Source organism: Schistocerca piceifrons, chromosome 6 (genome assembly GCF_021461385.2).
Source record: "Schistocerca piceifrons isolate TAMUIC-IGC-003096 chromosome 6, iqSchPice1.1, whole genome shotgun sequence".
Classification (NCBI taxonomy): Eukaryota; Metazoa; Arthropoda; class Insecta; order Orthoptera; family Acrididae; genus Schistocerca; species Schistocerca piceifrons.
In genome coordinates, this window is record NC_060143.1 from 517,523,615 (window position 1) to 517,545,198 (window position 21,584).

The 21,584-nt window shown below is 43.0% G+C and overlaps 1 protein-coding gene across 1 annotated transcript in view; it reads left to right on the forward strand.

The window, feature by feature from the left end:
• The first annotated feature begins 5,486 nt into the window (after positions 1-5,486).
• The window catches only part of LOC124803426 (cytochrome P450 4g1-like), a 126,996-nt gene continuing 110,898 nt past the window's right edge, over positions 5,487-21,584 (forward strand). Inside the window, exon 1 of the mRNA XM_047264609.1 lies at positions 5,487-5,698. Within this exon, the coding sequence (XP_047120565.1) occupies positions 5,487-5,698 (212 nt within the window). The remainder of the gene's footprint in view (positions 5,699-21,584) is intronic.

Genomic DNA, 21,584 nt, shown 5'->3' on the forward strand with positions numbered 1-21,584 from the left:
GTGCGGTTGACCTTTGTGATGTTCAACTCGTGTTTGTTTGTTTGTTTGTGTGTGTTCCCTTTATACAATTAAGGGAAAAAACACAAAATCAAAAACCACAAGTAACGTGCTGTAGGTGGAAATGAACAGCAAACAGAAAAATTTAAAAAAAATGTTTTGTTGTTTGCAAGTTATTGTCTATTCACTGTCTCACTCACCATAGTAGCACCGGAACGGAAGGTGACAGCAGGCCTCGTTAGCCGAGGGGTTCTAGGAGCTTCAGTCCGGAACCGCGCGACTGCTACGGTGGCAGTTTCGAATCTTGCCTCGGGCATGGATGTGTGTGATGTCCTTAGGTTAGTTAGGTTTAAGTAGTTCTAAGTTCTATGGGACTGATGACCTCAGGTGTTAAGTCCCATAGTGCTCAGAGCCATTTGAACCATTTGGAAGGTGACAGACATAAAGCCGAAACACTAAGTTAGGGCCTCCGAAACAGTTCTGTCGCGGAACATCGTGATAACAGTTTCTCCTCTCAGTCATCGCACGTACCCTCAAATGGTAGAAATTGAGATACGTGATCGCGGAATATAAAATCAGCTAAAATGGCACAGTAGTGGAGAGGCATCTACCTGTCAGATTCTGCAGAGGCTACGCGAAACAGCTTGCCCCCCTTCTAGCAGTAGTTTATCGTAGGTCGCCGGAGTAACGAATTTGTGTAGCGGATTGGGGAAAAGGGTATTTACCGTTTTCAAGAAGGTTGTAGGACAGATGAACAAGCCTAAATCGACGGCGTCATTCTGTTGTAGAACGCTGCATCTCTTTGATTCTCACATGTTACGATGCGTTTAGAGAACTAACATCTCCTCTACAAGAATAAACATCTTCTCAGTAAAGAGGGATCTTGTAAAATTCAATACTTTCAGTTCATCAGTGAGATCCAAATCGCCATAGGGAAAGACGCACAGGTTGTTGCTGTGTTCCTTGACTTTAGCAAGACATTTTATAGAGTTTCGGATTGTCGTTCAGTGAAGAAAACAGGAGCTTTCGTAGTGTCATCCAAATTTGTGGTTGTAGGAGTGTCGTCCAGAAACTAAAAAGAAGCTTTTTGGCGTAACGAAGTAAAAACGAAAGTAATCAAAACAAAATTTTATTTGAAAGTTACAGTACCTTATCTATTTTTCACTGTAGTCCCCATAACTATCAAAGCAGTTGTGAGATGGGACCAGTTTTCCAATTCGTATATTGTACTCCTCTACCGCAAAAAATGGTTCAAATGACTCTGAGCACTATGAGACTTAACACCTGAGTTCATCAGTCCCCTAGAACTTAGAACTACTTAAACCTAACTAACCTAAGGACATCACACACATCCATGCCAGAGGCAGGATTCGGACCTGCGACCGTGGTGGTCGCGCGGTTCCAGACTGAAGCGCCTAGAACCGCTCGGCCACAGTGGTTAGCTCTACCGTAAATATATGAGCCATGATGTCATTGCTTGCTCGAGGTTTTCGTCGTTTGTGGTTTACCAACGAAAACCTAATTTTTGGGGTAGGAGGGGGGGGGGGACAAGTGAAAATATTTTAATCCCAAGTCCGGACTGTAAGAACGATATCCAAACATTCCCCATTTTGACGTTGAGGCTCTTGCTGTCTTTGAGCTGATGCTTGAGGCCGCGGATTGTCATGAATCGAAGACACTTTTGCCCACAAAATTCCATGTCACCGAAGACTCGTCCATTGCACTAACACCGTAAACAATCTTAAATTTCGATAGACGGAGGCCGCAGCTCGTGGTCTAGTAGCTGGCGTTGCTGCCTCTGGATCACGGGCTCCCGGATTCGATTCCCAGCCAGGTTGGGGATTTTGTCTGCCCGGGGACCGGGTGCTTGTGTTGTCCTCATCATTTCATCATCATCATCATCATCATCATTCGTGGCGTTGACTAGATTGGACTGTGTAAGAAATAGGTGTGCGTAAAAATTGGGACTTTGTACGGGCGCTGATGACCGCGCATGTGAGCGATCCACAAACCAAATATCATCGATAGACCGAGCATTCTCTGCATTCAGGAAACGAGTGACACCATGCCTTCGCACTTGGTGACATTTTCAGTGGGTGCTGCTGTGTTGAAGGGTCACAGAACAAGGACGCCTGCCAAAACTCGACTCACACTAAGACGTGGAAGGAAGCTAACTCATTCGCTTGCGATTACAGTGTTAGGGGATCGGCGCTGGCTGTGGTACGCAGTCGTTCTTGGCTTTCTGGATAACCCTCGTATTTAGACTTCCTTGCAGAAACATTTCAACGCGTCGCTTTCAACGGAACAAAATCGACAGATGTAAATGTAATTTCAAAAGAACCATAAGGAGGTGCGCTATGCCCGTTGCTGTTTAAAATGTTCATCAGTGAGCTAATAGAAAGCGTCGGAAGCCCTATGAGGCTGTTCAACGACGATGTAGTTGTCTACGAGAAGGTGGCAACGACAGAGGTCTGTAGTGAGCAGCAAGAACACTTGCAGAAAGTCGATGATAGAGGCAGGCACTGGCAGGTAATCCCCAGCGAAACAAAAAGATGGCTCTGAGCACTATGGGACTTAAGAGCTGAGGTCATCAGTCCCCTAGAACTTAGAACTACTTAAACCTAACTAACCTAAGGACACCACACACATCCACGCCCGAGGCAGGAATCGAACCTGCGACCGTCGCGGTCCAGCGAAACAGATTGACATATTAAACCTAAATAGGACAAGAAATCCTGTTTTGTTCGATTACACTATTGGTGACAAATCACTGAAACTGCCGTAAGACACGTGCCAATAACCATCTGCAGCGACCTCAATTGTATGAAAAGCGCATATCAGGCCGAGATTCGTTGGAAGAAATGTACTCCGTCCACGAAACAAGTGGTTCACAAGTCGCTTCTCCGATCGATTCTTTAGTGTTACACATCAGTCTGTGGCCATTATGAAGGTCGATTAATAAAAGACATGGAGAAGACCCGAAGAAGAGAGGCGCGTTTCGCCAAGGGATCCTTTAGTTGACTCAAGAGCGTTACAGATATGCTCAACAAACTCCATTGGCAGACGCTACAAGGGAGGTGTTGTGCCTCATGAAGGGATTTACTACTCAAATTGCAATAGATTACGATCCATAATAATAATATTGGCGTGTGACGAGGGCCTCCCGTTGGGTAGACCGCTCGCCTGGTGCAAGTCTTTCGATATTACGCCACTTCGGCGACTTGCGCGCCGATGGGGATGAAATGATGATGATTAGGACAACACAACACCTAGTCTCTGAGCGGAGAAAATCTCCGACCCAGCCGGGAATCGAACGCAGGCCCTTAGGATTGACAGTCCGTCGCGCTGACCACTTTTTTTTAAATCTCATTTTGTTCGTTTTCGTTCGTTGTATCTGGTCGGGGCGGACGTCGTAAGACACCCAGTTCGTTGTTGATCCATTAACTCAGTTTTTTTATTACAGAGTTTTTTTTATTGATCGTTGTGTTTGGTCGTTGCGGACGTCGCAAGACATCCTGTTGAAGTTCGGTGGTTGATCCTTCCACTCAGTTTTTTATTACAGAGGCCAACCGGCTCTCTGACCGAACACGCTGAGCTACCGTGCCGGCTTTTTTTTTTTTTTTTTAGTTCGTTGCGTTTGGTCTGGGCGGGCGTCACAAGACATCCGTTCAAGTTGATCGTTGATTCTTAGACTCAGTTTTTTTTTATTATAGAGAGCACTCAGCCCTCTGACCGAACAAGCTGAGCTACCGTGCCGGCAAATCTCATTTTGTTCGTTTTCGTTCGCTGTATCTGCTCGTGGCGGATGTTGCTAGACATCCGTTTCAGGTCGTCGTTGATACATTAACTCAGTTTTTTTTATTACAGAAGGCAGCTAACCCTCTGCCCGAACACGCTAAGTTACCGACCACTCAGCTGCAGGGGGCGGACAGTACAATTCGTGATAAGTCGGGTTTGACTTCATCCCACATACGCCTCGCGAAATGAGCGCAAGGAGCAAATCAGAGAAATCAGAGCTCATACAGAGGATTATCGGCAGTCATTCCTCTCATGATCCATTCGCAAATGGAGCAGAGATGGTGGGAAACGGAACGCTGCGCCAGACACGGTAAGTTGGCTTGCGGAGCATGGATTAAGATGCAGCAACTTAGGTAAGCATTTGAACCCAGTTCGACGGCATCGCAACTTGTTGTTTACGGTCACGATACGCAGATACCTCTCTTAAGCATTCGCTCTCGTTAACCTGTCGTGTCTCCTATATGTGGGTCACTGACCGAGGAGGCAGGGCACGTGTGTGTACCAGACGTGGGCCAATGTCCGAGGAACTGTGTGTGTGTGTTGTATGGGGGCTTAATTATATAAATATGAAATGCAAATACTTTTTAAATTTTTAGTAGTTTTCGTCTGTCCGATTACGAAGTCTCGTAAACGGTTGGCCCTGACTAGTTTTTGTATGCGATCTGACTGCATAGAACAACAACAAAGAATGAAATGAAAATTTTCGTTAACACAATTAATTAATTAAGTCCCCAGCAACTATAAAACCTACGAAACCAAAGCACAAGTATAACTGTTCTGTGTGTGGAAGTATGACTCAACGTACGCATCTGGCACGGTTCCTCTTCAATAAGACAAGAAACTTCAAATACCATTTATACTGAAGTGATAAAAAAATTAGAAATACTATAATTGCGCAAGAAAACCAGAATTACACTCTAATACAAGAACACAAGCCAGGTGCTTTGTTGACTGAACCTGTAATGACGCATTATTTACGACATTAAAATAATGAAAAATAAAGCGAGTTTTGTTACCTTCATATATATTGATGAAAAGCACTCTAATCATTACAATATCTCCATTAGAACAACATCTGCTGTCTATCCCATCAAACAACTGCATAAAACATGGAACAAGCACTCTCCACTACGACTTCTCGACAAGAACTTTTCACTACGACATCTCAGCAAGCACTGAGTACTACGAGTTCTCGACAAGCACTGCCAGTGGAGGCGGCGGAATAATACTCTTTGGCGCAATCTCTGGCGCTGTGGCTCAGTGTAGCCACCTTTCAGTGTGTGAAATCTTATGCACTTAACTGCTAAGGTCATCAGTCCCTAAGCTTACACACTACTTAACCTAAATTATCCTAAGGACAAACACACACACCCATGCCCGAGGGAGGGCTCGAACCTCCGCCGGGATCAGCCGCACAGTCCATGACTGCAGCGCCTGAGACCGCTCGGCTAATCCCGCGCGGCTTACGAGGAACTGGGAAGCTCTTTTTCAAGGACGAGAGATGAGAAGCCTTGAAGTAAAGTTTGTTATATAACTTTAATAGCGGTTGCCAAAAGAAACAGTAGTATCTTAAACGTGTGAACTCGGAAAGGCAATCTGTTTCAGGAGAGGCCCTGGAACGATCGTTGGTGGGGAGACAAGAGCGTATAAATAGAGGAAGGGAGGTGGCGCAGCTCCGTAGACGCTGAATCATGTGTGTGGTGTTCGCTGCCTGTGTGGTGCTGGTTTCCCTGTTTGCGGGGCTGCTGGCAGTCGCTGCCTGGCTGTGGGCCAACCGCCGTCGGACGGCTATCCCAGGACCTCCAACACTGCCGCTTGCGGGAAATGGATTCAGCTTCTACAAAGTGCCCGTGTTGTGGGACCGCCTCTGGGCGATGCACAGTCGCTACGGGGACATCTTCAGGTGAGGTACCGTCATGCAGGTCGACGCACTGAAAAGCGGCCCACTGTAGTCTTTGGAAAAGACCACCACCGTTGTATGTCTGTTCGTAGAGTCCCCGTTACGCATTTAGAAAGTGAAGATTGGTTCACAGTTGAATCCAAGAAACATCGTAAAGCGCATGAGATATTTTTACTCTTTCTCAATAGTGACTTGACAGTGGCCATAGGGACTAAAAAGGGGAGGCCACTACGTTTGGAACGCGGATTTACTGTAAACTTCGTATACTCGTAGTACTCCATGAGGACAACAAAATGTGTAAGCAGTAGCGCGTGCTTCTCAAGCGTTACTGAGAAAATCGCAAGATAATTTAGGTTGTCAAATATATATCTGTGCACGATCATTTTAACCATGAAGTGGCGGCAGCCGAGTGGTGCTGGCACGGTAGCTCGTAGCTCAGCGTGTTCGGCCAGAGAGCCGGTTGGCCTCTGTAATAAAAAAAAACTGAGTGGAAGGACCAACAAAACGATCTTGAACGAAAGTCATGTGACGTCCGCAACAACCAAACACAAGGATGAACAACGAACAAAAAAAAAAAAAAAAGCGTGTTCGGTCAGAGCGTTAGCTTCCGTTTCTAATAAAAAAAAACTGAGCGAACGTATGAACGAACAAACTGAACGGGTGTCATCGGCCGTCCGCCCCGCACAAAGTCAACACAAACAATGTAGAACATTATGGTTTTTTGTGAAAAAAAAGTGGTTGGCGCTCAAGCCACTGGATCGCTGGATCGAGTTCCGTTGGTCAGTTTTTTTTTTATTTTCAACACAGTCATTTTCTTTACTACGAGGGTTATTCCAAAAGTAAGGTCCGATTGATTGCCAAATTGAAACCACAGTGAACATCAGAAATGTTTTACTTGTAACAATTAGCTACACCTTTCAGCTACTTCTCTACGTAGTCGCCGTTCTGACTTAGACTTTTGTCATAGCGTTGTACCAACTTTTCAATAGCCTCATCATAGAAGGCAGCCGCCAGTGCTTTCCGCCAATTCTCCACGCTGGCCTACACCTCGTTGTCTGTGTCAAAATGTTGTCGTCAAAGACAGCGGTTCATGTGACCAGAGATGAAACTCAGGGGGAGACAATTGCGGACTGTATTGTGGGTAATCTAACATTTCCATTTGAAAACGATGCAGGAGCATCTTCATTGCCCCTGCAGAATGCGGCTGAGAATTGTCGTGAAGACGAAACAGCACGACAGTTATGTAATGTTGGCTGCATAGCTTCAGGCGAAATTTCTCACCAGGCCCTCGTACTTGGCGGCAGACACTATTTTCTAGACATCTTTACGCACTCACTGCGAGCTCAGAAATGAGAAGAGCGACGTGATGCTAACTGGGGTTATACTAGAGACACTACCCAACACATCTGTGCAAAGCTTTATCGGATTTTCATAGTCGTTTCCATTTCGCGACCGATCGGACCTTACTTTTGGAATAACCCTCGTATTTACATTACAATTGATATAATGGGAAAAATACGTGTAATCGGATGAACTTTTATTAAATTTACAAATGTTATTTGGCAGTCTACTAAATTTTATTATCTCAAATAATATAGTATTCGTAACTATCGACTAGTAAACGACCAAACGCATAACGTGATACTGAAAACGTATCCTTGTCCGTGTCTTCAAAACTGTTCGTATTTAATCGAAAAAGAACGAGAAATTGCTTCTCGGAAGACGCTATCAAAATACACTCGATACTGCATAACCAATTGTCAGTGCCGATTTTTAAGGAAATACTGCGTTATGGGTGGTTTGTTTCCAAACTACCGTCTGAAAGAGAGGTTTTTGAAAATGTTAACGAGGTTTGTTTTTCCACGGAAAACATCAAAAGACCTTGCGTATGCGGAAACATAGCATTTATTCAATGCAGCTGGTGCCGTTTAACTTAATGTTTTCCATGTTTTTACGGAAAATACCATCCTGCAATTTGCACTCGTAATGTCGAAAGCGACGATTAATTTTACGTCTTTCGAAAGCTGTCTGTGCCGGTCAAAACTTGGAGGTAACAAGTCGTTTCGGGCTCCTTCCAGGTATAAGGGATTTCTCAAATCAGGGACAAGCATACATTTTCAGTATCACTTTATGCACGTTTAGTCGTTTACTAGTCGATATATTACATTATTTGTGATAATAAAAATTAGTAGACTGCCAAATAACATTATAAATTTAATAAAAGTTCATCCGATCACACGTATTGTCCCCATTATATCAATTGTAATATAAATAATAGAGATAATGACTGTGTTGAAAAAAAAGAAAAAACTGACGAACGGAACTCGATCCAGCGTCTTGAACGTCAACCATTTAAAAAAAAAAAAACATTTTGTTCTATGTTGTTCGTTGAATTTGTTCAGGATGGACGTCCGGTGACACCCGTTCAGCTTGTTCGATGATCCATTCGGCTGCAGCAGCTTTATGGTAAAACTGACCACACACAGATATCTATTTGACAACCTAAATTATCTTGCGATTCTCTTAATAACGCTTGAGAAGTACGCGCTACTGCTTACACATTTTGTTGTCCTAATGGAGTACTACGGGTGTAGGAAGTTTGCAGTAAATCCGCGTTCCAAACGTCGTGACCTCCCCTTGTAAGTGTTGGTACCGTGACTGTCGTGAATAAGTTATTTGTTTTGTTCTGCTACTGGTCACATTGTTTATTTAGCTTGCAATTTAACACGTTGCTACGCGTTTCAAGCTTCCTTCTTCATCATCAGGCGTCTGTTATTGCATGCGTATGAACTGTCTGGTACGATGTTGAAGCAATCGCTTCTTGTGAGAAAGTGAGATGTTGGGATGGGGGAGGGGGGACAAGAAATTTACAAGAAGTTCTGTTGTTGTGCTCTGCAATCAATGCAATTGTTCAATTATAATACAACGGTTCCACCAGGAAATACGAAAAAGTGAAGCGTGCGGCGCGTTGATCGTCGCGAAACCTCTGACACGTAAAGAAAACGTTAAATATAGACACAGTTACCGACATTTCGCTGCTAGAGAACACTGATTTATGTGAATGGGGAATGTTGAAAATTTATGCAGGAACGGGATTCGAAACCGGATCTCTTGCTGGCGAGGCGGATGCTCTGACAACTAAGCCATCCAGACAACGATCATCGCAACTGCGCAGACTACCGTAATATGCCTCCCATCAACCCAAATTCTCAAGTGATCCACAAACTACTGACGTAGTGCCATTGTCCTCATTAATCGCGGCGTTCCGCCGATTCTAGTAAGAGTCCAGCGTATATATATTTGTTGTTGTGGTCTTCAGTCCTGAGACTGGTTTGATGCAGCTCTCCATGCTGCTCTATCCTGTGCGAGCTTCTTCATCTCCCAGTACTTACTGCAACCTACATCCTTCTGAATCTGCTTAGTGTATTCATCTCTTGGTCTCCCTCTACGATTTTTACCCTCCACGCTGCCCTCCAATATTAAATTGGTGATCCCTTGATGCCTCAGAACATGTCCTACCAACCCATCCCTTCTTCTAGTCAACTTGTGCCACAAACTTCTCTTCTCGCCAATCCTATTCAGTACCTCCTCATTAGTTATGTGATCTACCCATCTAATCTTCAGCATTCTTCTGTAGCACCATATTTGGAAAGCTTCTATTCTCTTCATGTCAAAACTATTTATCGTCCATGTTTCACTTCCATACATGGCTACACACCATACTATAAACAGCAACGGTCCTATCACACTTCCGTGTGGTACTCCGGATCTTACCTTGTCATGCATGACACTTCAATTTATTACTTCTTTACTGTAAAACACATTTCTTAGACAGCAGACACATATAATACTGGATATACCTGCAAATCATATCGTTATACTACACGTAGTTCAGTGGATATGACGTCATAAACACTGAGTTATATGAAAATTACAGGGCGAAATTCTCTAGAGACACACGTAAAATACATGTTAAATAGGTTTCAAACGTGTTAAATATGTGTGAAATATATTTGACATGTGTATACGCGAGCACAGACAAGGGTAAAAAGCTCATCCGAAACCCCTGGAACGACTTCAGTCAAATTTAGTACACATATTAGCTACGATCTGGAAACACGTACTACGAGGATAGAACTATCCGCCTACTATTGGGGTACGTGCGATAATTCGGAGAGAGAAGTGGGGAGGAGCAGATGGGCAGACAGAGATAGGGAAAGAGATAGGCACAGACAGGGAGGAGGGGGGTCAGGAGAAGATGGACGGAGGGGTAAGGAGGAGATGAACTAATAGAAGATTTGAATAAATACATTCCCGGGCAACACAGGCTACCCAGATAGTCCACGCATAAAACAAGTTGCCCATCTCTGCTCCACTTTGAACTCTTATCAAGATCTACCTCACCATTGGCGCATTTTTTTCAGGTAGATGAGTGCATCATCTGCGAAAATTCTGAGATTAATACTAATATTGTCTGCCAGGTCGTTAGCAGGGCCCCAACACACTTCCATATGGTCTGAAACTACTTATGTCGATGGCTCTCCACCCAAAACACATGCTGCGTCCTCCCTGACAAGAAATTCTCAACGCAGCGACAAAATCGTTTGATAACCAGTGTAAACATAATTTTATTAGTAATTACTGGTATAGTTTCCTGTAAATCCGTTTCGGAAGTCAAGAAATGCTGCACTCGGCAGACTATCATGGTCCATGGCTTTTAGCATAACACGTGAGAAGTTAGGTTTTGCATGAACGATGTCATCAGAATTTATACTGGTTCACATGGCGGAGGTAATTCTTTTCCAGATAGCCCTTTTTTCTTTGAGCTCACAGTATGTTCTATGAGTCTATAACAGATGGACGTCAGTGAGATAGGAAAGTACTTTTGTCCATCGCTTTTTCTTCTCTCATCATAGACAGGTATGACCTGGGATTTTTTGAATCAATGTGTAGATATTTTTGTTCAGGGGGTCTACGGTATATTACGGTTGTAATGGGAGCAAAGCTGCAAATTCTTTATAGAATCTGACATATATGCTGTCAGATCCTGGTGCCTTATTTAATTTTAGCGATTTTAGCTGTTTGTCAACGCCACGGACACTAACATTTGTATCACTCGTCTATGTAATGGTCCAAATATAAATTGAGACAATATTCCTGTATACTCCTTAATAAACGAACATTTGAAATCGGAGTTAATTATTTCTGATTTTGCTTTGCTACCCTTAGTTTCGGTTCCTGTGTCACCCACGAGTATATGGACACCTCCTGTAGTGCAGCTAACGGCCTTTACGTACTATCATAATTGTTCGTGTTTTGTGAGGTACGAAACGATAGGATTTTTCTACCATTATCATTAAAGGCTTCAAACATTGCTCTCTTGATAGCCAGCGTCTGTCTATAGCTCTATGATTTATTTTACACGCATTATGCGGTCGCTGTCTGTTTAGAAGTTCATTTACTGTGACTGTATGTCATGGTGAATTCATCATATTATGAACTGTTCTGCTAGGAACATACCTATCCAGTGCATGGTCAACAATTCTTTTAAACTGAAGGCCCAGATGTAAATGTTCTGAGATCTTCTTTGAGAAATGACACAAGTTTCTCTTTATCTACATTGGGAACGTGTAAATCTCACTGTTGTGTTGGAGGTCCATTGCTGCTACAATACCCGCGTGATCAGTGGCATCAGTTTCATCATAGACGTTCTCAAACCGGATCTGTTTGTTGTCATTAATTTGTTGCCATTAGTTTTCAGAGAGCGCATTTAGCAATGTTTCGTAGAATATCTTCTCATGTGCACTACGTACAAAACCATTCGCTGTACAGTGTCGCGTTGTATGTCTCGCGAAGGATGAAGTCTTTGTCCTGTGAGAGCTAGACAGAGGCCGTGTCGCCAAAGTTCCGTTTACGACCAACATGGTGGTGCGAGTAGGGACTTAGCCGTTGCATTATGTTGACTGTGGAATCTAATCTCACGTTTCATCATGCTGTACTTACTAGGATGAGACTTATTTATGCTCTTGGCATACACCGCGATCGCAAGTGTGCTTCACTTACTGTTCTGACACGAAGTGTTATTGTTTATTGTGTTTATCACGGAGTGATTTCTCGCATAATGTGTTAATCTGATTTGAACACAATATTGTTTTGCGTTGGGAGAGGAAAAATGGGCCACGTAGATTCTGATATCTACCTGTGCTTCTCACATTCGCTAGTACTCGCACAAATCAGTCTCTCTCTCTCTCTCTCTTTCCGCTTAAAGTAGGGACAATGATTACCTTGTATTATTTTTTTGCCTTGTTGTCCGTAGAAACTGCTGATAATTATTGCGTGGAATTTGATGTACATTGCAATCACTGACATGGGTTTATCTACATCGTGCAGAATTTGTTGGAACATTTGAATATTTTTGTAGCACAACTTGCGTTCCTCCTTTCCTTACATTAAAAGGTTTCCCTTTTCTGATTATTCATCCACATGGCTTTGTATATCCTTGCACCAGTGCTGAGATTCTTATGGTTATCTGGCCACTTTCAGCGCTTTTGCTACTATGAGAAAAATCACTTGCTTAATTTTCCCATGCATTCAACTCCTGCGTTTAGTAACATTTACAACTATTAGGTTTCATTTATGTACTTAGCGTATGGCTACATCACTAAATATGAATACTTCATATTACAAACTAATATCTAGGCCACGACCGTGGTGTGTCATCACCAGAAGCTCTGTTGGATCGCCAGCGAAAGCTCTCAGCCGACATTCTAGAACTGCATAGTTAACAGTCTGCTTTTTAGTGCCACAGTCACAAATTGAAGTTATTTTCTTCCACTGGTGCTGAGAAGGGAAGCAGCTGCCAGTGTTGATTCTTATTCGCTTAAGAACCGACTAAATCCTGCGTGGCAATTCAAAGCCAGATGGCTTGGTCAACGTGATGGCGTCTTAAGTTGTTCCACAATGTGTCTCCAGCAGTCATTAATATTAAAGCCGTTGCCAACTATCGTCCTTGCAGTTTCCAGTAGTGGATGACACGGGCGAAGTCTTTCTTTACTCGGAATGACTGCATGAACGGGGAGGTGAGGAAGTTTCTCTGTTTTTTTGTGCTCCCATACAAGTGCACTTCCTGCCGCAGAGATGGAGGTGGTATCTAGCTAAGTATGGTTAGTCAGAAGGTAGATGTAGATCTCATTGTACCATTTATGAGACTGTGCGTCAACAAGTTTTGTGTGAATAGTATTCATCCAAGCTGAGGAGCAATTTGCCCCAATAGGGTAGACCAATCTCAGACCTGAAGTACAAGGTGTCGATTCCGAGGATCCGCAGACGTGCAACAGGTTTTCTGGAGAATGTTATTGAGAGTTCATATTTCCGCAGCTGTTCTTAATAGAAGTTCTCTGCAGCTGGGGATCCTGTCAAGCGAGCACTTACATATGTCTCAGTAGCCTTTCTTCGAAGTGGACAGTAAGCTCTTTGTTGGTCAATTTGTCGCCTAGGTGAAACGTTGAGACTTCTGTCTTCGCGACGCTCGGCTCCGACCTTCAGTTGCAGAAATATTTACCAATTATTGGTCATTTATTCGTCAATACGGACGCGGTAACTTCCAGATACGTGTGCCTCTTTGAAAGTTCCCAGTCTACAGCACACCCAAATTTTCTTGCTGCAGTTCCAGGTATGTCTGTCATGAACGAACTGAAAATAAAAGGCCCCATGACAGATCCTGTTGCTCACGTCTGCAGGTACACTGAAGCGTCAAAGAAACCGGTATAGCCACCCATATTCAAATACAGAGATATGTAAACAGGTAGAATACGGCGCTGAGTTTGGCAACGCCTGTGTAAGAAACAAGTGTCTAGCGCAGTTGCGCTTCAGTCTGGAACCGCGCGACTACTACGGTCGCAGGTTCGAATCCTGCCTCGGGCATGGATGTGTGTGATGTCCTTGGGTCAGTTAGGTTTAAGTAGTTCTAAGTTCTAGGGGACTGATGACCTCAGATTTTAAGCCCCATAGTGCTCAGAGCCATTTGAACCATATTTTTGGCGCCGTTGTTGGATTGGTTACTGCTGCTAAAATGGCAGGTTATCAAAATTTAAGTGACTTTGAACGTGGTATTGTAGTCGGCGCACGAGCGATGGGACACAATATCTCCGAGGTAGCGATGAAGTGGGTATTTTCCCTTGGGACCGTTTCACGAGTGTACCGTGAATATCACAAATTCGGTAAAACATCAAATCTCCGGCATCACCGCAGCCGAAAAAAGAACCTACAAGAACGGCACAGACGACGACTGAAGAGAATCGTTCAACGTGACAGAAGTGCAAAAGTGCAACCCTTCCGCAAATTACTGACCCCGCAAATTGCTGCTGGGCCATCAACAAATATCAGCGTGCGAACCATACAATGAAACGTCGTCGATATGGGCATTCGAAGCGAAGGCCCACTCGTGTACCCTTGATGCCTGCACGACACAAAGCTTTACGCCTTGCCTAGACCCGTCAACGCCGACATTGGATTGTTCATGACTGGAAACATGTTGCCTGTCGCGTTTCTAATTCTATCGAGAGGGTGGATGTGTACGGGTATGGAGACAACCTCGTGAATCTATGGACCCTGCATGTCAGCAGGGGCTGTTCAAGCTGGTGGAAGGCTCTGTCTGTACTGGTGTTGGGCGTGTGGATTTGAAATGATATGTGCATTCCGATGGACTTGGGCTACTCCAGCAGGACAATGCGATATCCCACACCTTCATAACTGCTACATAAGGGTTCCAGGAACACTCTTCTGAGTTTAAAAACTTCCGCTGGCCACCAAACTCTCCAGACACGAACATTATTGAGCACATCTGGGACGCCTGCAACGCGCTGTTCAGAAGAGATCACCACCCCCTCATACTCATGCGCATTTGTTGACAGGCCTGCAGGTTTCATGGTGTCAGATCCCTCCAGCACTACTTCAGACATTGGTCGAATCCATGGCACGTCGCATAGCGGCACTTCTGCTTGCTCGCGGGGGCCCAACACGGTATTAGGCAGGTGTGCCAATTTCTTTGGCTCTTCAGTGTATAACCGCCTAATTGCAGTGCGCGTGTCCCATAGGCGGTGCTAAATAAGCAACAAAATACTGTCAGCTAGACACTCCTCGAGATCTACTGGTAAATATTACAGCACACATGAGAACATGAATGAATGAACTAAAGGTAACTGTAGTTTGGTCACGCATGCAGTTCGTAACGACGACACCGGTAGATCAGTCTCTGTTTCTTCAGCATAAATTTCGTCGTCGTCTGTCAAGATTTGAAAGTTCTCGTCGTGAGTGCTTAGCCTCAGAATGCGCAAATGGCAAGTTCATTGTCTTGCACGCGTTTCATCTATAAGGTGGGAGTTATTACATAGCTACTCATTAATGCAGCACCGTTCCCGGTTGAGCTTACTAATATATTTATTTTGGAGACTTTTGAATGAAATTCCTGTTGCGTTGTCATTAAACGTTGCGAGTCAGGTTGTGTTATAGGGCAAGTAGGCCTGAAAATTGTCAGAGAACCAAGGAAAAACTTGTTTGAATCTTTTCACTGAACATTTAGTGACTTTTTGAAGACGATGGTAGGTTTTCAGTGTCAGTCTGCAGAAAAAGAAGGCATAAAGGTTATAATTTCACGTCTGGTGATATCACCAGATATGAAGGAATGATTCATATTCATCAGGGGTAGAAAGGGAAAAATGTCGTCTCGTGTTCAAAGGAAGACTCCCGCCATTCTCACTAAAGCCTGAACAGATTCTAAGCTCAAATATGAGCACCTGAAAAAAAAGTCGTTAGGTATTATTAGGGTGTGTTCTGGAAGCATCGATCATGTTCTGGAAGCATCGATCATCAAATTCGCGGTCTTCACACACGATATATTCAGTGATGGGAATATAAAAAATCAAATAGATTCTTTGTATCTAGGCTTTGGAATAGCCATTCATTGAGCATCAAAGCCATGTCTTGTAAAGGAAGCATTCTCCTGTGGAATATATGATAAGGTTTGTAACTAAATAGAAAATTTCCTCACAGAGTCGATACAGTGCGTTATCATGAATGAAGTGTCAACTACAGATTGCATAGTTAGTCGCCATAGGCGGAGGACGTGCTTCATTGGTGCTCCGCGATTTTCCCTATTTTAGCAGTCGTTTGTTTTCCATTATGGATCTTTGATTACGTAAGGCTTATATTTGCAAGCGCCACGCAAATCTCCTACTACCTGTATAATCTCGGTTGTAAATTAAATAATTATGTGTTAGTACAGTTTTTGGTGGCTGTGCCCTCATTCAGGAATCGTTTCCACGTGATATCAACATGTATTTATGTGAAGGTTGTAAGGTGTCAGGCAAATCCAACACCTTCCATGAAAACCCTGACATGATAAGCAAATCCAGTAGTATGTCACATAGCTCCGAATAAATCCTGATATTAAATTAACCAAAGTAATACGAGTAACGAGTGAGCAAATGGAATACCACAGACTAACACAAGAACGCCTAAGTGCATGTCATACCTTCCCACCGTGAGACAGACGCAGTTCCGAGAGGAGAAACGAGAACAGAAGCCGAGAGCAGAACCGTGTTAAGCTAGAAGGCCCTTCGATAAGGGATGGACACCCACGTCGCTAGCAAACCGCTAGGACCACCCCCCAGCCCATGTTAAAAGCTATAGCCCTCCAGAAGAACAGTATAGATCTTACGATAACACTAAAAGGGCCACCCCAGCCGCAAGTTTTAGCGTGAGACTTTTTCGCGTCTCTGTTACGTCAGGACCACCCCCAGCCCATGTTAAAAGATAGAGCCCTCCAGAAGAACAGTATAGATCTTACGATAACACTAAAAGGACCACACCAGCTGCAAGATTTAGCGTGAGACTTTTTCGCGTCTCTGTTACGTTGCAAACTTTAAAAACATTGCCCCACCACGAAAAGTATAACGTTCTCATTAGATAGACAGAATTTTTGTAGGCAGAGCTTAAGGTTAACATTGAGACCCTGATTGGTCAGATGAAAACACAACCAGATAGTTTTTTTATGCCAACTTCGGTAAATTGTAGTAAGGAGAAGTTAGGAAAGAGTTGCTTCCGAGACAGCGAGGTGAGCGGAGCTTACCGACAAGGTAATGAACACACGCGATGCCGCATAACAGCGCATAAAGCTTCACTCAGAACTGCAGAAGTCTCATCTGTTACACCCCCTTTTTGCGTAATACTAGTGTCGATCGTCAATTAAAGCTCATGGTATTCACATTTGCCACTTGAAGTAAAAATCTGAAACGCGATGATTTTTCTGATATATAGTTATTGAGAAGCCACATCAGCCACTGTAATTTACGACAAGTTAGATAAGTAATTAAAGATAATTGAGAGTCACTGTAGACCATTTTGATAGTTTTCTCTCTTGTGAAACTTAATTTAAACCTAGATTATAGATGTGATATGGCATAGGTCATCCTTCGATCCATTGTAGAACTTGGAAACCCATTCAGGGAATATTCGTTCACATTTTTGTTGAACGCAGTTGGTTTTTATCATCCTGTGTTAAAACATTTCCTTTTATCAATAGTGCAATTTATAAACAATGTTTTGTGAGTAGAATAAAATTTCCAATGGTAAACTTAACTGCTTTTTCGACGTTATTTTACCGGCTAACTAAAAATAGGAAAGCCTTGAACCCCTTCCACTAAATTTAGTTAGTATTAAGATTCTTTTACAGGGAGTGCAGTGAAGCTGACGCTGAAATCATTGAATATTTGGTTATATCATCGCTAGTCTCACTGAACTCTTCTGAACTCTATATGTCATGTGTGGTCTGGCGTCTCCTTACCAGCAACAGGTCCCAGGTTCAAACTAGTCAACTCCCTAAAAAACACGCTCAGAGCGTCGTTGCGTGAAAGTAGTAGGGAGACACGATATAGAACAAACAGACACCACGCAGAATGTCAGAAAATGGTGACCCTGCCAGGATGGTAAAATACCATGCCTAACTAGGTCAGAAAAATATCGTGTTAAAAAATTTTCGTAATAAAAAAAATTTTTTTTGAAAGGCATAAACAGTGATAGATAGTGAGACATTCTAGCAGAGACAATAGCATAATTAAGTTATGAATTTTAAAAATTGTTAGAATTAAGCTTTCTCCTCAATGCAAGCGCACAGGTGGCGTATACATCGTTGACAAGTTGGTTCTGACCCAACAAGTAAGTGAATGGATTGTCAGTCTTGGGTATAATAGGTGTCAAGTCATGTGAACAAAATGTTTATGAAACGCGTGAGATCGTATGAGCGCATGTTAACTCGAAGTAGGGCGCGTGAATTGCTTTTAAAACAGAAAGCCGGCCAGTGTGGCCGTGCGGTTAAAGGCGCTTCAGTCTGGAACCGCGTGATTGCTACGGTCGCAGGTTCAAATCCTGCCTCGGGCATGGATGTGTGTGATGTCCTTAGGTTAGTTAGGTTTAAGTAGTTCTAAGTTCTAGGGGACTGATGACCACAGAAGTTGAGTCCCATAGTGCTCAGAGCCATTTAAAACAGAAAGTAAGGGATTCGGAAAGATTAGCAATGGCAAATCGAGACCTTGACCGAATTGAGGTAGAGACCCAGCATGAAAATGGACAGAGAATATAGGACAGTACAACAGACGATGCAGTATCGCGAGAAATAGGACATATAACGCACCATAACGAGGATAATGTACGTCAAGGCATAGAAAACGTAAGTCAGCATACGACAGAGGAGCAGGAAAGTAGAGAGACAGTCGATGAGGATTCTAACTTGCGTCTTGAATACATAGAACCCGTAGTACAAGTAATCAGAGCTCACTCAACACAGAGTACAAGGAATGCGAACAGAAACGTATCACAGCACAGTTCAATGCAATCGGTTGCGAACCAACACTTGGGCGAAAACACAGAGCGTAGGACGTCGGAAGAAAACGCAATAGGACCCACCAATCTGGCAGAATTATTACAACAAATTACGGAAACCATGACAAGGCAAAAAAAAGACATAGCGAACCAAATTCAAATTCAGAATGCAGAAAGCACGAGCCAATGCGTGCGATTAAAGAACAAAACAAAAAAATTCACTTACACCTAAGTCATATTGAAGACGAGGTGAAATAATCTCGAGAAGTGATAGGAAACTTAATAACAGGTCACAATCAATTGAGAACAAACACTGACAAGGTACAAGCGGACGTACAAACATTGCGTAATGACATTTAGGACGAGATCAAAACATTACGTAACAACACCCAGGGAGAAGTCAAGAAACTAGAGAAACAGATAAACGAAATTACTAGACAAGCAGCAGGTACAGCGCGTGAAGTTGTTGAAAACAGTGTGTTACACAAACGTATCACAAAAGCAGCGCTGAAAAGATACGATAACCGCATAGTCAAAATTGAGGCGCAAACGAAGCGACAATTTCAGAAATTGCGAACAGAGTTGTTGCAAACCATTGAAGAGCGTAGTGAACAGGATCGAACAAGCACAGAGTCTGCAACCACATCCGTATCTGTAACAGCACCGGAAAAACAAGCAATTAACGAAGATATTACGCATTTGCGATTCCAGTCACAGGCGGAAAGTAACATACGTGAAATCAGACAGCCTGCACAGCAACAAACGCGTTTCGAAATTCTTGATGAACAAACGTCATCACAAACACATACGGAACCACAAATGTATGTTTCAAGACAGTTTGGTTGGTGCAATGAAGCGGCAAGGTTAGCCAGACAAGATACCGAACCAATACCTGACAATGGAAAGCCAGGTCGCGAAGAGTACAGTGCAATGCATTCAGCTACACGTTCACAACCGATGGAAGAAAATTATTGCGTACCACTCCAACGATACTACGCAAGGGTAGGCGAAAGTTACGGTGGACAATATCCAATGGATCTACCACAACCGGAAAGAACGATGGGAGAAATGATCAGAAACAAAAGTGGCGAAGAATCGCGAATTTCATATGGAAATATGACGAAGTACGACAACGATCATTTCCTCACAGTCAGAAAATTTCAGCACTTTCGAGAGGGAAACTCATTACATCCACGAACTTTTATTGATCAATTCCGAGTAGGATTACCAGAACACTGGACGCTAGCACACAAAGTAGACTTTATATGTGCACACATGTCAGGAACAGTCGCAGAAACCATGCAGAATGTTGCAGCGACATGCCGATCGTACGATGATTTCAGAGAGAAGTTTCTCTCACGATATTGGTCCAGCGAAGCACAGAACAGAGTGAAGTACGAATTATTACAGAACCCATATTTTGAAAATTCAGGAGAGAAGAGTCCCGTGAAATTTTTCGAATTAATGGCAAAGAAAAATCAATGCTTAGATGTACCATACAGTGACGGAGAGTTGATTAAATTATGCGCGATGAAGCTACCATTGAAATACCAGAAATCATTAGTAGGTCGCGGAGGCAATGACGTCGAAGCATTTAAAGGTATTCTAAGGGAACTAGAGTTCATATTTTCGGAAGATGACGCAAGAAAAAGACGAAGCGCACGTGAAAACGAAAGCAAAAAGCAGTGGAATCCACAAGACACAGTACGAAGAAACAATAATTACGAACCATGTGATAACTTCGCACCAAGAAACGACAAGATCTCAACAAAGAACCGGTTATGGATTTAGAAGAGAATATGGCAATAACTATAATTCACCCAGGAACGGCAACAACTATTACAGAGGGAATAACGACAACCGGAACGGGTACTGGAGAACCAGTAGACCGACAAATTATCAACAAAGAAACCACTATCAACAAGCTGAACAAGAAAAGAGAATACAGATAGAAGAGGTGGAGGTAAGACCACCAAACCCCGATAAACGTTCGAATTGACAGCTTAGCGCCCATGCCAAAGAGAATGACGCACCGACCCAGGACAATTCCAACACCTTGAACAGAGAAGTAAAAATCTTATCATGAGAAGAGAAGAAGGAAGAAACAAATCCGCAGGGACCAGATGAAAACGAAGACAAGAAAATAACAATATCGTGTTGGGACGAAATTAATTGGGAGAATACTGACGAGGAAGGTGAATTACCAGAGGCATGCACAACGAATGTAGGAGGAAAGGACGAAGTAATGAGTATTGCAGAGCTATTTGAGATGGAAAGCAGGGAAAGCGAATTCAATGAGGATAATGCGCAGTCGACAGAAGTTGAAAATAAGTTATGAGTGGGCACACAACCCAACGTATATAATGAAGGAAGTTATGAAGCGATAATTAGAGCATTTAGATGCGATTATGTGGAAGTAGCGACGAAGAAGGAAAAGATAGACGAGGATGAGGAAAAAGTAGAGGATGTTGAAGAAAGCGTAAATGAAGGAAGAAATAGAGAAGAGGAAATAAAAGAAAGAGAAGTAGAAGTCGAAGCTTATCCTACAGAAAGTTCGAATTCACAAGGTAAATTCCTGAAAAGACTCATGTATGATTCAGTGGAGAATTCGTTGATGCAAGAAGAAGAAGAACAGAACCAACCCTTTCAAATTCAACCAATTGTGAAGGCCATGGTAAAGCATATCCCAATCAATATTGTAATTGATAGCGGAAGTGAACTGACTGCGACTTCAGAAAATTCATTCATGCAATGTAATGCCAATGAGGAATTGCCAGTTCTGAAAACATGTAAGATTAAAGTAAGGGGTCCTATTAGAAACAATGCTGCGGAAGTTACGAGACAAACAAGATTAACTCCTTCGTGTCAAGGTCAAAAGATCGAAGCCAACTTCGTGATTGTACCTAAACTAACTGTAGATTTGATTATAGGTGCAGATTTTTTAAATGAGAGACGAGCGATAATAGATATGGGGAAAGGTATCGTAACATTCGGGAATGTCACATTTCTCTTT